Source organism: Gavia stellata, chromosome 3 (genome assembly GCF_030936135.1).
Source record: "Gavia stellata isolate bGavSte3 chromosome 3, bGavSte3.hap2, whole genome shotgun sequence".
Lineage (NCBI taxonomy): Eukaryota > Metazoa > Chordata > Aves > Gaviiformes > Gaviidae > Gavia > Gavia stellata.
The window spans coordinates 43,979,775-43,991,910 of NC_082596.1; the positions used below are offsets into that span (position 1 = coordinate 43,979,775).

The following is a 12,136-nucleotide window of genomic DNA, read 5'->3' on the forward strand; positions in this document are numbered from 1 at the left end:
GCTCACTCACGTTGCAAATAATGAGTAACCTTGGCAACATGGGAATGTATTGAAATACGTTTTTGTTGCTGATGATATGGGACATTTTGTGGCTTCTGTTCATCTGATATCTTGCCTACAGTGGAACTTCTTTTCAGGAAGGTTATTGCCGCCTTAATGCGTCATTTAAATCTTTTTGTGGAAGCTGCTATTTTTCTGTCTTATCTCTGACAGAGAGTGCCACTATATACATGCCTACCTTTATCACACCAGAGATCCTGTGGGCATTCAGATTTTGGTTTTTGAAGGCTGCCTTTCTGTTTTGATTAAATCTTGAAGTTGCATCGAGATACTTGCAATAAGAGGGTCTTGCATTGCTCTATCTTCATGCCTTTTGGGCATCTGTAAATTCCTCGACCGTTTTGGGATTTTTTTCTTTTTCCCTTCATGTACACTTGGGTGTCTTTAAACTGACAAATTGAATGATATGCTAGATAAGGAGCAAACTAAAAGTTGGACTCCTCAGAATGACCTGAATTTTTTCTCGTGGGTCCTTCTCTTCTACCAGAACTTACGACCCAGCTCCTGTTCCTCTGTTCTTAGATTAGCATAACATGACCCAGTGTAGGCAGACTTCTGAATCATCCTTTTTTATCCTCTTTCACTCTCTTATTTTTTGTTTTAATTCACATAAATTCAGATATGGACAGTAATCAAAACTGACTAAAGACCATGAACTTGTGGTCCTCTGGATCTGTAATTCATAGACTTCTAAACTAATTTGTGACCAGAAAGTTGCATATAGCATCTTAGTATTCATAATTCTATGTAGTCTTAATTTTAGCTAGTTTTCCAAGAACTCTTTTTGCTATGTTACTTTCTACAGCACATATAAACTGATCATCTATGCGTCGAATGCCAGTCTCAAAAAATAAGGTTATTTTTTGGTTTTATGGCCTCCTGCATGAGATCGAAGGAGAAATGGTGTTTGGATTACTCATTGAAGTACACCCACGTTACAGCGTGTGTTTCCCTCCTTCTCATTTTATCTAATTTGTCCTAAGCTGTCTTGGAAAAGTAGCTGTCTGTGAGTAAGGGTTTTGGTCAGAAACAGTAAACAATTATCTTGAGACATTTTACGTCAAGTGTTGCATTGTCTTCAAGATTGCTGTGGTTTATTTCTTCTACTTTACATGTTTTATGACACGTCTGCATTTGTTTAAATATCTAATAATATTGTTTCTGTTATTTAATTACTATGTTTCTAATTAAATCTCTCTCTTGCATGCATGCAAAACATTAATTGCTTATGCTTGTATTGTGTGGACTGAAAGAATTGATGAAACACAATACAAAATGTTTTCTTTTTATAATAGTCTATTTTATGCACAGATACGCTGTGGAGATGGGTATTTGCCAAGCCTATTAGAATATTTTAAATTTTTCTGTATAGCAAAGTTTTTTTGTTACTAATTGTGTTGGCAACTAGATGTCAGAATTTTTCTTTTTGTGAAATATTTAGGGTTGTTCTACTTTTTTAAACTTCCGTTGCTCTTCATTTCACTTATTTTTGTTCTTCCAAGTAGTAAGTTAACAAAGTTTTGAAAGGATAAGTATACAGCAAATTAAACTTTCCTATACAAAAGGAAAATTCACTGCAGTTGTTTCATAATTTGCTGAGTTTCAGAGTTTCAAATGGGCTCTCAGGTATATAGAACACTGACGAGATTGTCAGGTTGCTAATATTTTAATATTTGTTTTCCTTAGATGATTACATTGCTATTGGTGCTGATGAGGAAGAGCTGGGTTCTCAGATTGAAGAAGATATCCTTTGTTGTACATCTGTGTGCTCTAGAACAAGAGTATTTTTTAAAAGCATTTATAATGTTAATTAACTTGATCTAGATATTTAATATTTTTTAATTTCATTTAAAACAAAAACAGCAAGCTGTTCAATACATCAGTGGAGAAATTTACTGTTTAAAAAAACAGCACAACCTAAATGATTTGCCTTGAAACATGTGGGAATGTGTGTAGGTGAGTGTGTGTGGGTTTTTTTCAGTTCAGTGTGTTTTCCTTGCAGCAGCAATATTATATCTTACTGAAGCATTCTGACATAAAATGCTGGGCTCTTCTGTGTTATTTTTAAATCTTTTTTTGTTAACAGTTTTAATCTTTTTCTAGTGTCTTTTTCATTTTCTACAAGTTTATTTCTAAATGAATTTGGAATTTTCAGAAGGGTTGTTCTGGTAGCAGTGTTTCAGTAGTTACAGAGCAGAGGTCTGGGCTGCTTTTTTGGGTGGGGGGTATTCTCAAGCGTAGAAATAGTCTCAGCATCATGATTCTAACTTGCTCATGTCCTTCGGTAACTACAGTCAGCCACCATTCCTTTTAAGGAATTTCCTGTTTCTGTTGCAAACCAGTTTTAAAATTCTGTTAGTGAGCTGCCAGCGTTTGAATATTTGGTTTAGAAATCAATTAATTCTCAGGATGTGGTCACAGAATTGGACATAAATTTATGGATGACTTTTCACAATTTCAGTTGAGATCCTACTACCTAAAAAATCACGTTTCATTGACCATGTGATAAACTATGATTAGGCTTCAGAAGGATGTGAAGTCTGCTGTGTTGAACAGGAAAGTAACTGTTGGTTGGGGTGAGGGTGAAGGACTTGATCAACAGTGGAGAAGTACACTGCTTTAGAAAAATTTTCCCCCAAAATGTATCCTTTGTAGTGCTCTGTTTTACTTGTTAATGTTTTGTTCCTTAAGTCCAAAGCACCTATTTTTCAAGAATTAAAAAACACTGATATGAAATACAAAAATAGGGTACGAAGTAGAATAGCGAATCTCAAGGATGCAAAGAATCCTAACCTAAGGAAAAATGTGTTATGTGGGAACATTCCTCCTGACAAGTTTGCCAAAATGACAGCAGAGGTAAGTAAAGCATAGGTCTTGAACTGTTTCCCTATTGGACTTACGTCCTGGCCTGTATTTATTAGCCATAAAAATAATTTATGAAAGCTGCCTGCACTTTTGAAAGACTGTAGTTTGTTTGTGGCTTGCATAGTCCAAATTACAGGTTGCGGTGGGGCAGAGAGCATGAAAGTGGTGTTTGTTAATGGTTCCTAAATACATGATTTTGTCTGTAAGTCAGAAGGCAGGTAATGTTTCCTGAAACATGGCATGTTGTGCCATTTTTAAAAGGCCACATGCTATATCAGTGATAGTTTTTAAAGTTTAGGAAGATGTAAATATGTCTGGCTACTCATTCACCTTTCTGGATATGCAAGTGTTAGCCTGTCTTGCCATTTGTTTTTCAAATGCTAACCTCTGCTATTATACTCCTATGCAAGGAGCATAGCACTGTGGTTTTAAAGAACGGTCTGTCTCGTGTTGGCATTTTCAGTGTTTATTTAAAGCTTATCTCAAATTTGACAGAATACTTCAAGTGATTTTGAAGGAAACTCTTCACAATAAATAGAAAAAGCCATAAATGATGGGGGAAAGAAGCTAGGAGAATTACCCTTTAAATCAAATTAAATTTATGTTATTAAAAGAACGTTTTGGACACTTGAATAGAAATTCCCATTCAGATGCTCACTGTCTTCACAAATTCCCGTTCAGATGCTCACTGTCTTTACAAATCAAAATAAATCTAGGAAGTCAAATGAAAAATTAGATTTTATGGGAGAGAAAAATGAAAGCATGGTTAACATCTGATTTCATTTTTGTAGTTCTGCTTGTACATGTTGGATTCTACCCCCTTAAATCAGTTATAAAGGAGTATCTTGGAGACTGAAAGAAATTAAATTTATGATCAAGTAATGAAAATCATGATTAGCTTTATTCTAAAGGAAAGGTTTTTTCTTTGGTTGGGGTTTTTTTCTATAGCTTTACGTAAAGGTTAGGGCAAACAGAGCCTGATAAAAGAATGTGTAAAGAAAAGTAGATTGTATCTTCAGTGTATATTTTGAGTTTTTTCGTTCTACATGTGTGTATGTACGTATGCACAAACATACATTTTGTGTTGTCCAGTGCCCATTCTTTGTTTTAATTAATGCCTTGGATTAAAATTTTAATGGCTAAAAAACCCCTTAGTGTTAAGATTACTTCTAAAGTGGAACAGCAATAATACAAGATTTGCATTCCACATCTATGTGGGATGCAGAGTAAAACTTTATTGAAGAAAAATGGAACAACTTGTTTTTGCTGTGCACGCTTGATTACTATACGTTGCGGAGATCTTCACGCTAGAACTGTTTTAAAGGAAAAAGAAAATCGGATAATCTGAGCTCTTCTGTTAGTGTTTTGAAACTAAGTGTATATGACTTCTGGTAACATACAGTAAATTACGGCTATACTGTCTTTCTCAGTATAAATATGGAAATAGTCAAAATAGTGTAAATTTTTCCCACAATAACTTTCTGTAGGTCAATGAGATAATTATGCAAGGTTCTAACATGGGGAGAGGATCTTCTTCTTCTCTAGAAAACTTTTAAGTCCTCCTCTACCTTGTCTCTCTGAAGTTCAGAAATGTAATAGAAATGCATTTGCATGGAAATGTTTCTAGGTGTTTGATACTGTATCTTTTACCGATTTTCTTTCCAGCTGTGTAGAGGAAAAAAAAAATTTTTTTTAACTTTTTGTAGCTTCTGTTCTGTGAAATACCCCAATTTAAGTCTTGTACAGTTAAAAACGTGTAGAATTACTTTGCCCTTCAATAGAGTTGTTGTTCACGGATTCTAAATCAAAAATGGTATGTACTTGCACAGTGGTAATGACTTGTTTAAAACAAAAACTCTCTAGTAAACTCTCTCTGCTCTTTGTCCATAACAGGAAATGGCAAGTGATGAGTTGAAAGAAATGCGCAAAAATCTGACCAAAGAAGCTATCAGAGAGCACCAGATGGCTAAAACAGGAGGTACCCAAACTGATCTGTTTACATGTGGCAAGTGCAAAAAGAAGAACTGTACATACACCCAGGTACGTAGTTACTCAAACTCTTTGTTTTCCTTTTTCAAAGCTTAAGTCCTATATAAAGATTGTCAGAGAAAAAAGTTTTAATTACAAAATGAACTTTTAACAAAACGCTAGCAAATTACAAAATATGTGAAGATAGTTGGATCTGCTTAGGTGTGCTTATGTAAAGAATGTTTGTTGTATTAATTTACCAAAGGTTTTATATAAATCCAAAATGAGTATCTATACACCATGAAACATCAGTTTCTTTGCAATGCTGAGTTTTTGCGAATTCTTCTTATTACATCTTATTAATAATGTTGTATGTGGAGGAGAGCTAATTTACTGGTTTTAATGTGTGTAAACTTTTCTTTGCAGAGGGAATAAATAGCAGAAAATAATGATACATAGATATAAAATACATATATATGTATACACACATATATATTTTTATGTATAATTTACCATTTCACTAACACTAGACCCTAATTTACAATCATTTCTACAACCTTTTTCTATCTTAATTAGGAAATATGTGCAAGAAGGGCTTTAATTTGTTTAGCAGTGCTTCAGGGCATGTAATTTTGATCATAGGATCAGCTGTGTTTATAATTTAATATTGTATATCAGGTGCTTTAAGTAGAAAGCTGTTTTTCAATCATGAGACTTTTAAGCCTTTGCCTCAGTAAATATATGTAAAGCTGTACTGAACATGTAGTTTTACTGCAGAATCTTTTCCTAGAAGCATGTGCACCGTTTCTATGCTGAAATTGATATTTTAGTGCTACTAAATCTGTCAGAAGATAAGTTTATGGTTGCTTTATAGTCTAGACAAAAAGTTTCAATTGATACAGAAAGTTAACTTGTATTTTTATCCAAATGTGATTCCTTAATGTTAAACTTGGATTGTAAATCTTTACATTGAACACATACTAACAAAAGTTGAAGATACTAATTTTCCTTTTCTGCTCTGGCTCTTGCCTTTGCCAAAGGTTCAAACTCGCAGTGCTGATGAACCCATGACAACGTTTGTTGTCTGTAATGAATGCGGAAACAGGTGGAAGGTAAGACTCTTAGACTGCTCTTGCATATTTGATAGCAGGCAGCCAGGGTCTCTGCTTAATTTTGGTTTACAGTAAATGACCAATGAGTTTCTGTTGACTTATGGAAATTTCTTAGCCCATTAATGATAGTACTTACTGATATTGCAAAATAGCTTTAGGTTAGAAAATTATTTTTGACTGAAGGTGTGAGATCACACAAGTAGGGCGGTGGCAAAAGGGGAAAGAAGTCAGGACATTGACTTAGTCCTTGTGACATTTAGTTATGATACTGCTTTGCCATACAAAGCAGTGGGAAGTTAGTCACTGTTCTCTCTTTCTTCACCCAAAGATATTCTAACTTTTTAATCTCTGCTTCGAGGAGTGGAATAGGCCTTTCTAGACCTTTTGTTGTTGTTTTTTGTGGGTTTTTTGCTCCTATGAAAAGAAGGGGGGATAAAAAAGAGATGACTGCTGCCATATTCCTGTGTCAGGGTAAGTGTAGGGCAGTGATAACTTGATTTAATTTTTTTTTTAAGTTCAGGAAGTGGGAATTATAAAAGCTTCTGAGGAACACTGGTAGTCCAATAAAGTGGAGAAACACTGAAATGAAGGCCTGTAAAATTTACAACTTAAGATGTGATAGCATGTGATATGAAGCATGATACCCTCGTTCCATTATTCTTCTGTGTTAGGAACACTGCAGCTCTGCAGAACGACATTGCACAGCATACGTTAAGATTACTGCATAAAAAAAATTCTTTTATGCATCTTGTTTTATATATCTTATTCCTGAATATTGTTCAAATCTAGACTCCAAGATAATCTAAATAATTTATAAAGCTTAGAAATTGTTTGATGTAGTACCTGGAAAAGTTCATTTGTCCTTAAAACCTTCTGTAAGGTGGCGGTTGCAAAAGTGTCTGTATAAAGATGCTTGAGCGAAGGAACGGTTATGATATAAGCAAATGCTTGAACTAGTAATTTCCATAACCGAAGTATGTTGTCATATTTCTGTTTCTTCTTGCAGAGATTTAGAAATAAGCTATATGAAGATCTCATAAAAATTCTTTTCTTTTGACAGTTCTGTTAGAAGAAGAAATTGTCAAGACATCTGGACCAGTATGAAAGAGGATTTTGTAATTAGCTTTAAAAACTAGGCTAAGCATCTAGCTTCCTGCAAATGAGAGGTTTTTTGGGTTTTGTTTTCTCTCTTTTTTTTTTTTTTTTAAGCAGCATACATGCCTGAAGTTAGCCTTTGTTTTGACACAACCATCATTTCCTTAAATGCTTTCCTATAGCTTATAGTCAGTAGGGCCAGGTTGCTCAATTGTATGGTGAATGTTAAAATATTTTTTCATTTTTATAAGTAAGTTGACATTAAACTTTTACCAATTAAACATTTTGGTAATTGGCTTGGTTTTTTCTATGTGAATAATGTACTGTATTTTTTGCAGTCTGAAACATACATGCTCTTCCCGTATGTATTTTACCTCTCCACATTTGTTCAGTTTTAAGAATGGATTTTTTTCTTGCTGCTGTGTTCACTAGCTTTGCAAAGGGAAAAGGTATCTAACTTCATCTAGTTACATTAAACTCAGTTGTTAACTGAATCACAATTTAGTTAAACTTCTAGTTTGTATGTACTGTTTCTAAATTAGGACTGAATTTGTGGTCATGCGGTTTGGAAGTTTATTAGTGGATATGATGACCTCTTTTGCAGTGGTTGATTAAGTTTGTTTATGTAACCAGCTTTGATTAGTGCAATTATTTTATTGTCCAAAGCATGTATTTTACGTTCTATCAGTAGGTATTATTTCTAGGAATGTCTTAAAATGGTCAGTTAAATCTGATTTGAGTGTTCAGTTTTGCTTAATGTGCTTGACAACCAAGTTTGGTTTAGACTTTGTAAATAAGCAAAGGCATCGTGTTGTAGGCTGTCCTAATAACAGCAGCTAACGGATTCATCACAATATAAACTGGCTGGAGAGGTAATATTAAATTCACTTCATATAAATGACATTGATTTTGTTCATGAACTGAATTTTGAGATGTAGAGTACCCTATGTCAATCATAGACCTGCAGGTGAAAGTAAATTATTAAAGTTATGGTCTTTTCCATATGTGGAATGATATAAATATTATTTCGTTAGAGCCTGCTTTTTAACAGTGCACATGTTTAGAAGTATTTTCAAATGCGCTTTCCAGAAAAAATATGTCAACATCTTTAGAAGAGATTAAATTCTTTCATTATACCTAAGTTTATATTATTTAATTTATCGAAGCCTGGGGCTGAGGAGGTCTATCCTAGCAATGTATAAAGGATTCACGGGGGCATGGGAGGAGTATGAGTGGTTCCTGGAGAATAAATTCCTTGACTGTAAAGGAAAAACAAGATTTTTTTTTTTTATGTTGAATATTTTTTATGTGATGGTGGCAATCATAACAAATGAGTTGGAAATAGTATGATGACACTTGAGATTTGCAAGACAAGAAGTGTTTGGTAAATACTTTATAAAGCAAGCTTTTCCAGTCAGCTTGTGCAAGGAAGGAAAAGTGGCTTTTCTGCTGAAGTTACAAACATTTTTTTTAGGCAGGAAATCGTTCAACATTTAAAATTTCTTGCATGACTTAATATAAAAAAGATTTTAACTCAGTTTATTTGATATTAATGCCCTAATTCAGAAAACATTCTTTTTTCTACTAGCAGAATGGGTTTATTTTTAGCCTGTGTGTAGGTCCTTTGGCAGGATTGCTTCTTAAGAGTTACTTAAAGATGCATAATTGATTTTTTTTTTTTCCCCCCCAAGTTGTTTAAGACATCAACAAACTAATGGCAGATGTTTAATATCAATTGCAGTGCTTTGTTTGGAGACCTTTGTAAAGGAACAAGTCCAAAAAATGATGTTAAAAATGACTGCAAATGGGATGCCAAGTAGACATAAATTTCCACTGCTGTTCACAGTATATATACAGGGCAGGCACAGGTTGGTTTGCATAACCTTCCTCACTCTACATGTCCTTTAATCTCTATGCCTGATTGTGACACTTAGGAGAAGTACCCTTTTTAGAAAACATATTAATTGTCTTTCTGTGCTTACTGAATTATATCTGGACTTTATTAAATGAACTAGAACTGCTATAGTGCTTTCTGTGATGTGGGTATATCCAAGTAGGAGTTCAAATAAAACGTCGTTTCACCTCATGTTATCCCATGGCTGGGCAACAGCCTTTACCCTTTCTCTTTTCTGTGCCCAAGGTAAAAAGAACACAGTTTCTTTCTTGTAGTGAAAGATGAAGTCCAAGAACTAGATCCAACACAGATCATAGGTGCCTAAATTCTATTCATGCTTCATTTTGGTTACCCAGATCTGAAAATAAAACTGCCCAGCAGTGAGCTTTCGATGCATCTCTGTTCAACAGGCGTTTCAGTTTTCCCCGTTGTCTGAAATTGCCCTCCTCTATCAGAGGGGATGCAAAGTCTGAAGGATGTATAGGAGAAGGATGTAGAGGTGGGGTTGGCACCATATCTCATTTCCCCAGCTGGCTGGCTTATCTACTGAGCTGCAGTCATGCTACAACTGACCCAGTACGTTCGGATATTTTATGCAGTGAAACATGCCGGCAGAACTGGTGATGAATCTCTCCCATCCAAGAATAGCAGGTTTGTTTATTACCCTTATGGTATTTGAATCCTCTCAGACAAAAGAGAGACTAGAACGTAGTTGCCCTACAACTTAAGCTAGTTTTTACACTAATCTAGTAGAGAAAAAGAGGGGGTCATGTTCCTTTTAAAGTGTGTCTGTGTGTGTGTAGATCTTGAAGGATGCCAGCTTTCTTCTGTAAGGAAGGCTAGAGGTTTCTGCTGCTCAGAAAACACAGCTTCTGGATCCTTAGTTAGAAGGCTTTTCCTCATACATAACGCTGTTAACTTGCTCAGGAGAAGGTGTGAGTTTTAAAATATCTTGTACTGAATGATTCTTTTTTACTAGTACTAAGCGGAAGGTGAATATCTGCTCAATGATCTTTGCTTTTGTGTATCCCACTTTGAAGCCCTATTGCATTTTCCAAGCATTGCGAAGGAAGTGCCAGGTGTTTGGTATCCAGAGTTCAGAATTCCTTTTGTGGTCACATTCATGGATTTTTAAATTGAAAGTTACAACCCATACCAGCTTAGGTAGAACTTAAATTCATCAACATGAAGTCTTCATTCTTCAAAAAGTGGTTGTATTACCTTTCAAACACATGCCTTTTGAAATAGATCATTCATATAAATAAACCTGACGAGTTTCACCTCTTTAAGTACAATTTCATATAGCTGTATATTAGCTTCTGTTTCACTTGATCATCACTAATTTTGAATTGTTTTACCATTTTAAAAGGTTTGGGATTAATTTAGTTACAACATTAGTATATAAAATCTTTCATTAATGTCATTGAAATGATACTGATACCTTTCATGGCAGAAGACACTTGTTTTTAAGTACTGTTTAGAGCAAACTTGTTTAAAAATTACTTCACATTGTGATAGTCATTCTCATCACTTTTTCAGATATCTTTTGTAATCAGAAAGTGCATATAAGTACATGATGTTTGTGTGATAAATTTTAATCTATCTTTATATACTAGAGCCCTTCAGGATATATATAACATTTTTTTTTTTCGTTTGTATTGTGCTAATGACTTTGGAATTTAAAGGTCAGTGTAAACCACAATATGTTGGCTGAAGAGCCCATGCAATTTTAATACTGCTTAGCAGGCTGGTGAAAGGAGCAGTCATTAACAGTATGCATGTTCTGTGGGAGTTATGCCTTGTGAAGTGCAGACATTGAAGAAAGAATACCAGTGGACTGGAAAGTTGTTAGAGCTTAATGATATCCTGCAGTTAGATAAATGCCAAGACAAACCAACCACGCTTATTTTCAAGCTAGGATAAATTGATTTTGTGATAATTTCTTACTTGATGAATTATAAATAATATCTTGTGTCAGTATGATTATTTTCCCCTATTCGTGTAACAGCTTGTCTGTAGTAACTTCTCTTTTTCAGTGCAACTCACTTTTGCCCTGAGAAAAGTTTGTGATTTATGAGCAAGCATAGAGTAATGAAATGTAGTTAAAAACCTGTCTTCTGTGCGGGTGGGTTTTTGTTTTCCTTTTCCCCCGCCCCCCTTCAATTAAATCCAGCATTAAACAGCCTCAAAATAACAAGGTATTTAGTTCGGTTTGGTTTGGTTGTTTGGGGTTTTTAAAAGATACTCTGAGGGTATCTAGGGACGAGCATTCTGCCATTGGTGTTGGGTGTAAGCTTAATCCTAAAACACAGCATTAAAATTTGTTAAGATTTTTCAGGAAAGATGCACATTGCAAATGTCAGCATATTGTAATGCAGAAGTAAAATGAAAACTGCCTAGGGAATTTAATTGCTTAGAAGTTGTGGCACGTGGAAAATAGACTTAGAAATTATTATTTTCTTCTTTTAATAATCTGATGTTAACCACAGAACTGCCCAAACCAATATAGTTTTCTCTCCTCTCTAATTTCATTGCATCTTTTTCTTTCTTTTTCTTGCAGAATAATAGAATATATTGTTTGATATAAAGTACGAGTGTTTGGTCTGTCTTCCAGCTCTTAATGAGGTATCTTTGCAGGAAGGAGAGTTAACTTAAAAGAAATTAAATCCTCCATTTCGTGAAATGACACACATTGAACTTTTTTTGATGTGTGCGTCTGATCTTTCCAGCAAGCTGAATTTGACCTAGTTAAACTTAGTTTGTCAACTTAGAGTTTTAGAGCATTCTTACCCGCCCCGATTAAAACAAGTACAGCATTGTCAGTTTGACTGCAAGCTTCCCATGAATGCTGCCTTACCAATATATCTAGTTTGATTTGTTGAAGTTACTGCTTATCATGTAATACTTTATGTAAACTGAAATTGTATTGATAGCGCTTTGGGTATGTTCACTAGAAATTCAGCTAAGATAACCAGTGTTGGTACGTTACGTAGTGGTGACTGCTAACTGGAGCATGTCTTAAGTAGTGGTATATAGAAAGTCTTCGTCTTAGTCATCCAGTGTTGTGCTACAGAGGGCAAAAGCACTTTGATTTGCTGTCTCTCAAGTTTTTTCGTTTACTTTTTTGTGCTGACATGTTGAA

The 12,136-nt window shown here is 34.7% G+C and overlaps 1 protein-coding gene across 1 annotated transcript in view; it reads left to right on the plus strand.

Moving 5' to 3' along the window:
• Positions 1–7,666, plus strand: part of TCEA1 (transcription elongation factor A1) — a 29,939-nt gene extending 22,273 nt beyond the window's left edge. Inside the window, exons 6-10 of the mRNA XM_059815330.1 lie at positions 1,747–1,803; positions 2,762–2,916; positions 4,819–4,965; positions 5,934–6,005; positions 7,066–7,666. Of these exons, the coding sequence (XP_059671313.1) occupies positions 1,747–1,803; positions 2,762–2,916; positions 4,819–4,965; positions 5,934–6,005; positions 7,066–7,074 (440 nt within the window). The 3' untranslated portion in view covers positions 7,075–7,666. The remainder of the gene's footprint in view (positions 1–1,746; positions 1,804–2,761; positions 2,917–4,818; positions 4,966–5,933; positions 6,006–7,065) is intronic.
• Positions 7,667–12,136: the final 4,470 nt, after the last annotated feature.